Source organism: Poecilia latipinna, unplaced genomic scaffold, assembly GCF_001443285.1.
Source record: "Poecilia latipinna isolate Pla-1442-1.1 unplaced genomic scaffold, P_latipinna-1.0 Scaffold76, whole genome shotgun sequence".
NCBI classification, from domain to species: Eukaryota; Metazoa; Chordata; class Actinopteri; order Cyprinodontiformes; family Poeciliidae; genus Poecilia; species Poecilia latipinna.
In genome coordinates this window covers 540,347-554,549 of record NW_015112692.1, presented here as the reverse complement: position 1 = coordinate 554,549, position 14,203 = coordinate 540,347, and the positions used below count along the sequence as shown (strand labels likewise).

Genomic DNA, 14,203 nt, shown 5'->3' with positions numbered 1-14,203 from the left:
AGTGTCATGTCAGTCTTATTCAGCCCCCTTCAAATAAAGTGTTACCTAAAATGATTATAGAATTTTCTTCCATCATCTATCTATTATCTAATGTGCACAAAATCTTTTTGTACTGTGGGAGGAAGCCGGAGCACCCGGAGAGAACCCACTCATGCACATGGAGAACATGCAAACCCAATGCATAAAGAACCCAGGCCAGGATTCAAACCCAAGACAACAGACTGGACTGGAGACGCATCAGTGAAGCGTCTATAAGAAGGGACAGAGCAGACTGGTGGAAGCTAAGATCCTTTAAGGTTTGCAGCAAGATGCTGCAGATCTGTTGTTGAGAGTGTCATCTCTTCTGCCGTCATCTGTGGGGGCAGCAGCATCAGAGCCAGGGACCTAAAAAGGCTCAACAGCCTGATAGAGAAGGCTGGTTCTGTTCTGGGAACGACTGTGCAACCTCTGGAGATGTTAATGCAAAGAAGAATTCTTCGTAGGATCAAGAAAATTAGGGACAATCCTGACCATCCTCTTGACGAGACTGTCTTGGGAAGGCGGAGCATCTTCAGTCAGAGGCTTTATCAGAGTTCAATGGCTCTTTGAAGAATCTTGATGAGCTGCAGCATGTAATTTCCCTTTGGGATTAAAGTATTTTTGAATTGAATTGAAACAGGTCATGTAATTACCACTGGTAAATACATTTTACCAGTGGTAATTACTTCTGCCATTCTAAATATCAGGAGGAGAGCAGCAGATGTGACATACTGCGAGTCAAAATGGCCAACAAGAAAATTTTCCTGCTTGATGTCTGGGCTTAACAGTCCGCTTTTTTGGACTTTTGGGAAAATCTTTCATTAGGAGACATCTCGCTTCATATGTCCAATCTTCTAATGCCGCTTTCGGCAGATGAATAATTAGGTTTTTAGACTCGACTGTATTGTTTTCACCGTCAAATTCCCCAGCCGGGGAAGTTTGTTCTTTGAGATCAGAGCAATAGTTCTCCAGGACAGATCTCTTTTCATGGGTCCAGTCTTCTAATGCCGCTTTAGTGAGAGCAGGAGTTGAGTTTTTCAGCTCATCTGTCTTCTTTACACAGACAAATTCCCCAGCCGGGGAAGTTTGTTCATTGAGATCAGAGCACTTGTTGTCTAGGACTGATCTCTTTTCATGGGTCCTGTCTTCTGATGCCTCTTTCGTCAGAGCAGGAGTTGAGTCTTCATGCTTTTCTTCATATTCAACTACTGCCCACGAGAACATTGGGGGCGAACGTTTACCACAAACTTCCCCAGCCGGGGAAGTTTGTTCTTTGAGATCACAGAACTTGTTGTCTAGAACTGATCTCTTTTCAGGGGTCCAGTCTTCTGATGCCGCTTTTTCCCCACCCGAGGAAGTTTGTTCCTCGGCTGGGGAACGATTGGAGAAATCATTCCCTGCTACAGTCGGCTTGTCAAGGGTATTGTCTTCCCCAGCCAGTGAAGTTTGCTTCCCAGCTGGGGAAGGTTTGAAAAGGTAAGAGTCGATAACATCATACTCTGAGTCAGTGTAAACGTTCTGAGAGCCAATTCTTTTCTCAGGGAAAACTCCCCCCCCAGCCGGGGAAGGATTGAAAAGGTAAGAGTTGATAACATCATACTCGGAGTCAGTGCAAACGTTCTGAGAGCTAATTTTTTTCCCAGGGAAAACTCCCCCCCCAGCCGGGGAAGGATTGAAAAGGTCAGAGTCGAAAACATCGTATTCTGTGTCATCCTGAGAAGTACTTCTTTCAAAAGTTATATCGGGAAGTAGTTTGTTAAAAACTTTCTTTACTCCCGTTGTAATCACATATCCAACTCCAAAACTGATGGGAAAAAACATTGTGACTAAAGTCTTTTCCATCCTATAAATCTTGGTAAAACAGCGGTAAGGTCAATGAGTCTCTTGTTTATTACCTGAAGTTTTGAGATGCAAGCATTCATAACTTCAGACATTCTTTGATCTATGACATAGATCTATGTCATAGCTACAATGAGCTGTAGTTCTAGGGGAATGTCTTGCTTCTGATCGTTGCTATGGAAACGGTCAGATCAGTTCTGCATGACTCAAGCTATTAACCCTTTGCAACTGCGTCACTTAATCAGTAATGATTTCTTGGTTAATGTCAAGTTGTCATAACAAAGACATTTTGAATAATGTCAACAGTGAAATATTCATGAAGGCTTATTCATGTTCATGACATGTGTTATGTCATGTTTATGACAGTGTCATGACAGTCTTATTCACCCCCCTTCAAATAAAGTGTTACCGTTTTTTCCATACATGCTAGGCCACATGATAGTGGGGCATTGTCTCCATGGTTATGAATAGTTACACGCTTACCTTCTCCATGACCATTTTTTAAATTGAAATCAACTAAATACAAGCAATTATAGACAGGTTGTTTCTTGACATGCTTCAAAGGAGCGTAGTGGTTGTTTTGATGTCCATCATGGTGGAGTGGACAGATTTCTGAAGAGCCAGATGTCACATGCTAAGGGTCAATACATAGTTCCCAACAGTCTGAACAGGAAGTGATCAGCGGCATTTTAGCAGGCAAGCGTATGTACAAAGAATAGTAGGCTCATGACTTCGAGACCAATAAAAAAGAAAATATGTGGACACTTTTGACAGCGAGACAAGACAAGAACAAAATGGCTGCTGTCGGGATCGACCCATATGTTGAGAATGAGAAGGAAAATATGTCAGACAAGCTGCCTCTCATCTCCTACATCAATATAGTTAACTGCCAAGTGAATACGAAGATCTTTTCCCGTAACATACAATTACACAGTAATACTTTTACATTTTCTGTCACCTTAACATCTTTTAATACAAAAACACGGTGGACCACCGGTGGACTGTCTCGTCACCCCGACCACCGGGCTTAGCAAGTTTTCTGGGGGAAACCCTGCATATCTTGGAAAAGTTTTACTTAACCATCCTTTATTACTTCTGCTTGAGTAATATTTGAAAACACTGCTATTATTTTTTGTCAAAAAATACCTCTGGTAACTGAATGAACAACAATTTTCATAATCAAAACTGCACAAGACACAATCACATCTACACAGTTTATGTTAGAATGAGACTTCTTGTTTTCACAACCTGCATTCTTCTGATGCTAGTTTGTATCTGATGATCCTGTTGTACCATCTGGAATCCAAGAGATGATACAATAAAATTTTCATATTGTACATTTTTTCACTGATCTTACAAATCTGGGTTTTCTCTGATCCAAGTTATCTTCACCTTTTACAATTACTTTTGGTTCTCGCTGTCACATGACCTGCATTTCTCAGAAGCAACAGGACAGAGAACTGCTGAAATACGAGTTATTACATTTTACAACATTCGCGACAAAAGGACTAAGTTCACAAACCTGGAAAACAGCCTTTCCTGAACAATTTTCCAAACAATTCACTAGAAATATGCTATGAATTTAATACTTAAAATGTCATATCAAAACAAAGAGTATAAAAAAAAGCTAATGCTAGCCTAGCACTCTAGGTATGTGTTGAATCAGAGACATCAAGCATTTAGAGTTCTGATCTTTTAGTTGGAGCAGAAGTGACCTGAGAAGTGGCGCTCTGTGAAGCCAACAGTCAAATCAAAGCAGCGTTTACCTGGTTGCCACATCCGTCCAAATCCCGGTTCACCCTGAAAGGCTCCATGGTTAGCCGGCGGAGCAGGTGGACCAGAATCATGGCCGGGGAGGTCTTGACCATTAGGCTGAATGTTGTGTGGTTGTGTTCCTGTCGACTCCTTTTGGGCTATCCAGGCCTGCGCCAGAGCAGCCCAGTCCACTTGACCTAAATAAATACCAAATAATCCCAACAATTCAACAGATAATCACACAATTGTGCAGCTTTTTTCTTATTGGAAAAAAAAAATATGTTTAGAACGTGAATGCATCTTTCACTGACCTGGGTCATGCTGGTGCTGGAAGGACTGCATCCATTGCTGCTGGCTGCTCAGAGGCCACTGCGGCCACGGCTGTCCTCCCTGGTCCCACATCTCTCCTCTCCGCAGTAACACCTGCAATATGCCGAACAAGTGACATTCAGGTTCGGCTAAGACGACATCCGTAATCTAACACACGTTACAAGACAGCCTCCCATTAACAGCTATAAAAGCGCCAACGTTGACGCTGGCTCACTAGCTAAAAACGCCGTGAATTCCTAAAAAAATTTGACAGTTTTTTCAGCTGTTGTGTTGGATACAGGCGAGGTGAAGCGACGGGTCTTATGTCATGTTGACGTGCGAGACCAAAATAAAGCGCACGAGCAGATGAAATGCCAACCTCCAAGACAGCCTCGAATGTAGAGCTAAGGAAGCTAACGTCGGCTAATGTTAGCTAAGATTTAGAGCTCGCAGGGGACTCGGTTGTTATCTCTAAGGCAACACAGGAGCGAGTCTGCGGTTCGCAAAACGGTTAAAAGGAGAGTAGACATTAAATTAAACACGCGTGCTTTTCTTAGGGTTACACAATTCCCACCTTTTCCAGTCTGCTTCTCTCCGGAGATGCGGTTCAAATCAAAATGGCTGCAGTTAGCAAGAAGCTGTACAGAGGAAGCGGAGCTATGCTGCCTTCACATAAAACTGGGAATGTTGAGATTCAAGTTTAGGAGCGGGTAAAGATGTGTCACGCTGCACGTAAGCAGAACGAATTAGATTGTATGTTCAATAAGAAAAAAGCAAAAATAAAAAAACAAACAAAAAAAATGGTGGGACTTGCTTAGACTAAAAAGAGGTGGGTTTTTTTGTTACTTAAAATGTATATAGCTTTCATATTTCAGGATTTTCTGTTTCAATAAACACTTAAATAAAACAAACAAGAAAAAAAGAATATCAGTCAACTAAATATTGAGCCAGTCCAAAATTCTTTATTAAATTTTTAGTGATGGATGAATTAAATACTTTTTCTTTTAGATTTCACTATGCTAAGTAAATGAGTCGACGAGCGCAAATAGCACCTAAACGCAGCACCAATACAAGCTTTGGTGGCCATCACAGGCGAATCAAAATTGTAGCGGGCCCAAAGCAACACTGGACTCCCTTTTCCCCCTTTGCTCTCTGCTATGCTGCAGCAAGCTAAGAACGTCATGAATACTGAGGTCAGTTGCTATGACCACTAGTGATGGCAGATAAACAATTTTCCTGTAATGGTAAGTAATTTCTCAGCAATTAGCATGTCGAACAGTTGATTGACAACATTAAGACCCTCCTCCTGGCTCTGATTGGTTGGTTTTGTTTAGGCGTGGTGCATTGGAAGTGGTAGACTCTGGATATTTAGCTTACCTTTAGGAAAGAATGTGTTCTTCATGTGCACTATCAAGAGTTACATAAAGGCCGACTTCTTCTTGTCTTGGTGGATCGCAAGCAACTTTAAGGTGCATACCGCTATCTACTGTACACGAGTGTGTAGCTACATTACTTTACATCGATTGAATTCTATTTTTAAAATTTTGTGTTCTGACAATAAATAAATAATGCTTTCCTTCATCTGTAAATATCCCCTGTGTTTGAAGGCGTGGCTCAAGCAACTCCACAAATATGACAGATCCATCAAAAATTCTGCCAGATTACATTGGTGACACTCATGTCACATGACTTGAGTTGACCAACAATTAAAAGAGAAGACCTGCTCCACCTGCTAATCGACTGGTTGTAACATATTGTGGAAAAGATGAGGACATGATGATGACTTGATCAGAAAGTTTCTTTCAATCATCATTTTTTAGGCAGAGGAATGTGTGTCTTATTATATGATGATTCTCCAGCATAACTGAGACAAGACTACAACGCTGGGCCAATCAGAAGAGAGAAGACAGAAACAATGGAGGATTCTTCATAAAATTAAGAAAATTATGGGTGTCTCTGGCCATCTTCATGAGACCGTCTTGAAAAAACATAGTATCATCAGTCAGAAACTTCTTCAAATTTGCTGTAATACAGACCACTACAAAAGATTCCTGCCAACAGCAATCAACCATCTACAATAACTTGTTGAACAATCTGAATGAATGAGCTACAACAACATTTAATTTTCCTTTTGGATCAATAAAGTATTTTTGAATTGAATTTTGAATTTGAATTTTCGTCCCATGCAGGCTTCACGGCAGAGAGAAGTTTTCCCATTTGGAGGACCGAAACTGAGTTAGTTAAGAATGAAAGCAGAAATATCATTACACCAGTAGTGTAAGTTTTAAAAATGTCATTGTGAACTTAGACTGGTTGGCCACCAGTAGGTGGCAGCATCCGGAGTGGTAAACAAGACAACGCGATACTTGTATTATCTGCGTTATTTGTAGTCCAATTCTCTCACGCACCAGTGCGTGCGTTCGTCAATAAAAGTCATGGAAACGAGGTTAGAATTCTGAACCCAATAAATGACGCTGACCTTCTGAATTCTTCCCCTTTGCGACGGGACTTTTGAGAGAGACGCCTGAAGAAGCATTTGAAGCCTCGGAAGGTTTGAGTTTGTCGAGAAGTCTGCTAGCAAAACTTGTGAAAGAAGCACTTGCTGAAATACGCACTTGCTGAAGAAGCCTGTGGTAAACAAACCTGCGGAAGACGGTTCCTGGCCAGGAGAAGCACCAGCAGGGTGATCAGCTGGAAGGTTAAAATCATTCTTCTGCTATTTTTAATAAACGAAAGCAAGTTATTACTAAAATATTAGTGACTTGTTTAGTTTATTTTGTGTTTGTGTGTGTGTTTTAAAGAAATTCTGACTGCTGTACAAAACAAAGACAAGTAGCATTCTTTGCTAGCATAGATGTTTCTTAACCAATGAGCCTTTTTCTTAACTGACTTTCGCTGGAAATGTCAGGAATGTTAAACTGTGGTGTAGTGATTTAAGAAATATATGTATTTTACTTAATCATAGTCAAAATAGTTAAATTAACGTCGAATTCATGGAAAATTTGCTTGTTTTTTTGACCGTTATTTTTTGAAAAATGCCGTGATAAACGCTCAGTTTCCATGGATACGCTAAATGAAATGAGTTAAATATTTAATATCATTTAAAAAAAATACATTCAAAAAATAGTATTTACCCTTACAATTGCATATATTTTAATTGCTTAATTTAATTATTTTTTCAAGATATGACACATTGATCTGTTTTTTTTTTTCCTTTTTTTTTTTAGCATAGCCAGGAATGCTAACATGAGTGACTTATGTATTAGCATATTGACATTTGTGGATAAATTTCTGGGATATTAATTGTTATGCTGGTTTGAAAAAAAAGTCAGATTTCTGTCCAATTCTTGGTCTTTACTTTTTTTATTTTGTTTTGTTTTTTGAAAAAATGCCCTGACAAACATATGTGGTTTCCATGGTATTCACATCAGACTAGCGGTTTATTAGGACACTCGAAGACGGTTTACATAAAATCTGTAATTTTCATTCATGCACAGCACACTGATGATAATAAGCTAATGGATTGTAGCCACATATGTTCTATTGTGCCAGCAATAAACTCCAGCTAAAGGTGGGAGAAGTGCCTTGCTCAAGGACACAACGACAGAGGCGGGCCATTGCAGGGCAAACTCCTACCACTGTTGTCCCAGTAGTAAGCATTATAAGTGTGTGTGCGTTTATGATAGACCATTAATAGGCAGTGAATCATATATAGTCGTAGTGATCATCAATCAAAGCTGATTTTCACAAACAAAATAATGATTTCTTTGTGAAAATCAGCTTTGACGACTTTGGAGTTCAATTCTTGATAAGCTGGATGGTTTTTGTCCATTTGTTGTTGTTTTTTTAAATGCCCAGACAGACGTATTTAGTTTCCATAGATACACTGGTGACATTATTTAAAATGACTTCAATAAAAAAATGAAGAAACACTTATAAAACACGTGCCTCCTGTAATATTCCTAAATTATTTACTTTATCTCTTAGATCTAATTTTAGAAATGTCATGAATGCTTACAGTGATGATCTTATATTGTTTTCAGACAATACATTTTTAAAATAATTTATATAAAGCAGATGAACAAAACTAGATTGTCCTTGACCTACTTCTAAAACATGCCCTGACAAGCATGTTTGTTTTCCATGGATGCAGTGATCTGAATACAATAAATAAACCTAATACTTAAAATATATACATAATATTAATTTCTAGTGACAGACTATAATATATGTGTTTAGTTTTCCTACATGGGTAAACTGATTTTAAAAGGAAAAAAAACATGATTTGAGTTGGTTATAAAATCAGCTTTGATGACTTTGGTGCTCAGTTTTTGGAAATTCTGACTGTTTGGTTAGGAAGGTATAATTTGCATTTTTGGGACGCAACATATTTGTGAATTCATTGAATTTGTATTTGTATTTATATGCTAGTTTGAAATTTTGGAAAATGTCAGTAAGCTGACTGTAGTTGTTTTGGTTTGAAAAAAGTTTTGGAACCAGCTTTTTGAAAAATGCAGTATATGTAGTCTCCATGGATACATTGAAAATAGTGTTTTTATTTGATTGCATTTCAGTGACTTATCATTTTCCGAAGTTACTGGAGTGTTAAAATTCATTAGAAAAACAATGATCTCGGTTCCAGTTGGTCCAGTTGTGATTCATTTGTTAGTTAAAGTTTTGGGGGGATTGTGGGGTTTAACACTGCTCATGTGGTTTAAAAAGTTATTTCTGGTTTTATAAGATCTGTTTGTTTTAATCAGATCTTTGGAATAAGAAGTCAATGCCTGTTCCAGGTTTCAAAAAATGCCTCAATAACACATTTGGTCTCCTTGGATACGTTGCTTGAAATAAAACCTTAATACTTGAATTATTATTTCTAAGTAGTTTAGTTGTGTTGGTCCTTTGCATATTTGGAGCTCTAATATATTTTCATGTTGATTACATTTTAGAGTCAGCAATATTTATAGAGGTGTGGTGATTGGAAAACTTTAGTTTGAGGGAATTACTTTTAGAAAATCTATTTTGTTGATGTTCTTTGTCTCCATGGAGATGGTAATATTGAAAGAAGCATTTGGAGCAATATAATTGTGTTAACATTCATCTGAGTTTATTGCTGGGTTGGGTTTTTTGAAAAACCATCAGATTCCATCAGATTTTCAGACTGATGGAATGAATTTCATAACACTACCTTCAGCCATAACTAACCCATTTGGAGTAAAATTAACATGTGATAAGACTTTGAAGCATCATGCACACATAAGGGATGCAGATTAACAGACTGTATATGGATTTCTAAACCAAATAAACACTTTCATTTTTTGTAGGAGCTCCTGGAAACGGAGGAAAGGCCACTTATGTCGGCCTGTTTATGTAGATTCCTACTTTAAAAGATGTACATCTATAAAACGTTTGATTTTATAGATGTACATTTCAGCTGTTGGCTATGTGGGAGTATGAAGGTAGTACTGATCAGATGTCAGAGTAGCTGTGGCTGTGATTGTGAAAAATTGTGGAGCTCAAAGGAATTTAGTTTGATTAGGTACAATTAAGATTTTGATCATTTCAAATGCTATTGGAAATCTTTTTTTTTTTAAATTTTTTTTAACTTTTATACTTTTAAAGCATTAAAGTTGTGAAAGCAGTGATTTAAGTATAATAATGAATAGATCACGTATCTTATCCCTGGTTATTATTAAGAATGATAAAATGTACCTGTAGCATCAAAGATTTGTGAGGATGGGTTGTTATAGAAGGGTAAACTGAGTAACTTGTTATAGGGTTTTATTTTATTCATACTAATGGCACAATCTAAGATTAGAGGTGTTTCATTCAGTATTAAAAAATCCTACACGCAGTGTATAGCTCTTTAATTTATGTTCCCAAATGTTTTAAAGTTTATGGCTAGGGATGAATTACCAATAAGTCTAAATTTGATTTGTTGTCTTCAGTGATTGATTGGTACCAAGATGAAACTGCAAGTTTGTTTGTCTGAGTGTTTATGGTGTATCATTGATCATTGAGTTTTAGAGTGTGTTCTGGTTTTTATGTAAAATTGTGTTTTTTGCTGTTTTTTGTGACTAAAGATAAGCTTTATTTATTTTATCTCTTAATTCCCATTCTTGTTGTATAATCACATCTGGCATAGCAATAATATTGTTAATTAAATATATTCAAGAAAAACAAACACATTCACAAACCTAGGTTTTTGTATTGTTGGTATTTCAGTGTTCCCTCTAAACATTGCTTTGGACTTTTGTGAAGGTCAAGATACTGATTTATAGCTTGTTTTGCTTTGTTTTTTTCCTTCACAGCTCATACCATGGCGCTTCCAGCAGATGGATCCCCGACGTTGGAGGGACTTCCAGACAACGGTAAGGAACACGGTAAGGTGTGGTTAAATGAAACTGACATGGTTTCTGAAGACCATGGAGAGAAGTCGAGGTATAGTTCACCTCCGCAGTCTGTGGACTGTTCCATCAGCTCCAGTGAAGACGAGGTAGGTAATGACTGTACTATCCACTCCAGTGGTAGCTCTACTACCAGCTCCAGTGAAGACGAGGTAGGTAATGAAGACCAGGATGACATTAAATCCCGACTTCGGGTTGTCCAGGTCCTTCGACCAAACATTAAATTCCTGTGGGGCATAGAAGTGCTTGAACAGTCATTGAAACTTCTGGATTCGACGGTTCATCAGCTGTGCTCCGCTGACAGTAGTCTGACCGTGGCCGATGTTGCGTCACAGCTTCTTGAGATTCTTCCCCCAAATTTCAAATACGTACAAGTCATCGGGGTGGCTCAGAAGCCTCAAGAAGACACAGCTCCTTCTACTTCACTTGAATTCTCATCTGGACTTGACAAACAGGAAGAGCCCATTTTGCGTCCAGAGGAATCTAGACCTGTTGGTACCTTGCAACATCATCAGGTAGGTTTGAAAGAGGACGCGGCTCATGTGACATCTGTGACTGGCATAAACAGAAAGAGAACAAAGGACAGTGATGCTGAAGAGCAGCCCCTAGCCAAGAGGACTAGGGACAGTGATGCTGAAGAGGAGCTCCCCTCCAAGAGGACCAAGTATAGTGATGATGCCAGTGGGGACGAGGTCCTTGAAAGCACCCTCAGAAAGGTGGCATGGAGATTTCTCTCACCATGGATGTCGTGTGAGGATCCTGGACTGTCATCCCCCGTCCTCAGTCCCTCTTGTGAAATGGCGCGTAAACGTCCTGGTTTGTCATCCCCTGTCCTCAGTCCCTCATCATTGACGCATTGTGAAGATCCCATTCTGTCACCCCGTGTTTTCAGTTCTTCACCTTCAACACAATGTGAAACTCCAATTCCATTCCCTGGCTCGTGTTTCTGGATGGAGACTGAAGAGGACATTGAAGAGGAACCAATACCTTCAACATCTAGTGGAATTACAGCAAGAGCGAGTTCCAGATACGTGTGGTTTAGACCTCGCTACGTCTTGTCAGGAGACTCTGATTAGATTGGGATCTGTAAAAACTGAAGACCTATTTGGGAAGTCACATTAGGACATCATTTCTCTTTTGTTTTTTAATAAAGCCAATGGCTTTCTAGCAAGCCTGTGGAAGACTTAGGTAGCACCTTGCATCGGTGCTTTTCTTTATCCCGCTGCTAGACTTAGCATTTTAGATGGTAAGGATTCTGGCAGGACTGCGGAAGCCTTAGGTAGCACCTTGCACCAGGGTTTTCTTCATCTTTGCGTTTTCCTCTCAACTCCCCCATGTTTCAGGGTTTAATAGTGGTGCTTCCCTACATAGTGCTCTCCAGTATAGTAAATCATTCTATCCTGTTCCTCTACTAATCCACTCTCCCAGTTTTTAATCTTTCAGGTTTTAGCTGCTCGTCGCTGGATCCCTTCGTCGTTGTCCATGTGGTTCCTGCCTTCTGGATCCCTTGTCTTTCACTCTGCTTGTAAGTTTTTGCATTCCACTTTCACATGATACTGCTTGCCTCCTGCTGGTGGCAGATCTGATTCTCTGATCATTCCAGGTTGGATCTCCTCAGCCTGTAAACCTCCACCTTCAACACCACCAGTCAGATGGAGGAAGATAAGAGAACCCAGTTGGAAAAAAATGTAAGGACATGTACTTTTACACAAGAAAAAATTTTCAACATGCAGGAGTTTGAGGTCAATGTTCAAATCTATTTCCTATTTTCTGCTGTACTTTCTCTTCACTGACACTTTTGTTTTGCATGATTTTTTTTATTGAGTCTTTTCATAACAGCAGAGCTTTGATGTGCTTTGTGCTGATGGAAGGAGGAGTTTCCTGATGGGACAGGGGAACACCTGAGGACACAGAATAAACAGACAGAGACCATGTGAAGTAGGTCCTTCAACAACAAACCAAGCTTTCCCATAAAATCTTAAGCTGAAATTTCACCTGATCATCAGTCAGACATTGAATATTAAACAATTTGAGAAACATTGTAGAGAACCCAGCATTGGTTTCTGATCCCAGATTCAGATTCTGCAAATCAATAATGTCTCTGATCATCCCAGGTTGGATCTCCTCAGCCTGTAAACCTCCACCTTCAACACCACCAGTCAGATGGAGGTAGATAAGAGAACCCAGTTGACAAAAAAAAGTAAGAAAACTTATTTTTACCTGACTAACAATTTTAAATATGGATGAAATTGAGATCAAATTTCATACTTTTCTTTTTTTTGTAGATGTATATTCTCTGTGTTTTTTTTAACCCTGTTACCTTTTCTCTTTATTTAATTTCTCCGTCAACTCATGTCACATGACTCGAGTTGACCAACAATTAAAACAGAAAACCTGCTCCACCTGCTGATCTACTGGTTGTAACAGATTGTGGAAAAGGTGAAGATATGATGATGACTTGATCAGAAAGTCTCTTCCAATGATCTGTTATTTAGACAGAGATTAAGGAATAGGTGTCTGATCATGCGTTTATTCTCCATCATCACCAGCAGCACTGGACCAATCAGGAGAGAGAAGACACAGAGGACTGAAGAGACAGAAAAAATATCCTGCTGGAAATCCAAAGGTTTAACAGAGGGACACCCGAGGACGTGTGCAGAATAAAGAGACAGAAATCAAGTGAAGAGGATCCTCATCAGCCTGTAAACCTCCACCTGCAACACCACCACCAGTAAGGTGGAGGTAGATAAGAGAACCCAGTTGACAAAAAAAGTAAGAAAACTTATTTTTACCCAGCTAACAATTTTAAATATGGATGAAATTGAGGTCAAATGTCAAAACTGTTCTTTCTTCTGCCCATGTTCTTTTTTTTAACTCTGTTGTCTTTTCTCTTTATTTCATTTCTTCGTCAACTCATGTCACATGACTTGAGTTGACCAACAATTAAAACAGAAAACCTGCTCCACCTGCTGATCTACTGGTTGTAACATATTGTGGAAAAGGTGAGGACATGATGATGACTTGATCAGAAAGTCTCTTTCAATCATCTGTTATTTAGACAGAAATGAAGGAATATGTGTCTGATCAGGTGTTGATTCTCCAGCATCACTGAGACCAGACAACAGCACTGGACCAATCAGGAGAGAGACGATACAGAGGAGACACAGAAAATCCTGCTGGAAATCCCGAGATGAAGTTTCCTGTTGTATCAGGGTGCTTGGTTTGTCCTTCAGTAACAAACCAAGCATGAGTTGACTAACAATTAAAGCAGGTCACTTCGTCCATCTACTGATCTACTGGTTGTAACAGATTATGGTGAAGGTTGAGGAGATGATGGTGACTTGATCAGAAACTGTGGCCTACAACTGTAAACATGCAGCAAACAGCAAAATGAGCTGCAAACAGGTGAAACAGCCCAGGACTTTGGAGTTTAAATAGCATAAAAAAAATAAATCAAATGATTGTTCTGCTGCTCTAAAGCAGAGATTTAACATAAATTATCCAAATCTGATATCTGAATTAAACCAAAGCAGCGACGGGCAAAAAAGCTTTTATTGAATTTGCTTATAACTTCATGTTATTTAACTCAATGATCAGCTTAATTAGTTTTCATGCTTTCATAAATCAAGTGAAAGTTACACACAAGTATAAAACAGAATACAATAAGCCCAAAAATACATGTATAATTACTACATCATACATAAAAATAACCTGACACTGAAATGTTACATTTTTTTTAATCTCTTCCTCCCGCTTCTTGTCTTGTAAATAAACACTGTGATTTTCACACTGTTGTGAGACTTTTCTTTAGCATTGATGACTGTGAAATATAAACTTAATCTTTAAGTGCATACATTTGTTCAATTTTTACTCTT

At 38.9% G+C, this 14,203-nt stretch overlaps 2 protein-coding genes across 7 annotated transcripts in view; one reads left to right on the top strand and one right to left on the bottom strand.

Moving 5' to 3' along the window:
• The window catches only part of pnisr (PNN-interacting serine/arginine-rich protein), a 17,519-nt gene extending 12,918 nt beyond the window's left edge, over positions 1 to 4,601 (bottom strand). For all 3 annotated transcript variants that reach the window (XM_015017647.1, XM_015017633.1, XM_015017638.1), the window contains exons 1-3: positions 4,496 to 4,601; positions 3,924 to 4,035; positions 3,624 to 3,809 (exon numbers count right to left, since the gene is read on the bottom strand). In XM_015017647.1, the coding sequence (XP_014873133.1) occupies positions 3,624 to 3,809; positions 3,924 to 4,014 (277 nt within the window). In that variant the 5' untranslated portion in view covers positions 4,015 to 4,035; positions 4,496 to 4,601. The remainder of the gene's footprint in view (positions 1 to 3,623; positions 3,810 to 3,923; positions 4,036 to 4,495) is intronic.
• Positions 4,602 to 6,316: 1,715 nt separating this feature from the next.
• On the top strand, positions 6,317 to 13,747 carry LOC106936531 (uncharacterized). 4 transcript variants are annotated; one of them, XM_015017602.1, is made up of 5 exons: positions 6,317 to 6,619; positions 10,233 to 11,853; positions 11,932 to 12,016; positions 12,154 to 12,266; positions 12,443 to 12,520. In XM_015017602.1, the coding sequence occupies exon 2, from the start codon at positions 10,241 to 10,243 to the stop codon at positions 11,402 to 11,404; it is 1,164 nt and encodes a 387-aa protein (XP_014873088.1). In that variant the 5' UTR covers positions 6,317 to 6,619; positions 10,233 to 10,240; the 3' UTR covers positions 11,405 to 11,853; positions 11,932 to 12,016; positions 12,154 to 12,266; positions 12,443 to 12,520. The 4 variants fall into 4 exon arrangements, 2 of the variants coding, with proteins under 2 accessions (XP_014873088.1, XP_014873096.1); XM_015017610.1 differs by lacking the exons at positions 11,932 to 12,016; positions 12,154 to 12,266; positions 12,443 to 12,520 and adding exons at positions 13,016 to 13,330; positions 13,432 to 13,747 and having other exon boundaries at positions 10,233 to 11,857; XR_001422149.1 differs by lacking the exons at positions 6,317 to 6,619; positions 10,233 to 11,853; positions 11,932 to 12,016; positions 12,443 to 12,520 and adding exons at positions 13,016 to 13,330; positions 13,432 to 13,747 and having other exon boundaries at positions 12,026 to 12,270.
• Positions 13,748 to 14,203: the final 456 nt, after the last annotated feature.

Bases quoted from the DNA above. Each gene is read 5' to 3' on its own strand.
- LOC106936531 (XM_015017610.1), top strand. From the start codon at position 10,241: ATGGCGCTTCCAGCAGATGGATCCCCGACGTTGGAGGGACTTCCAGAC.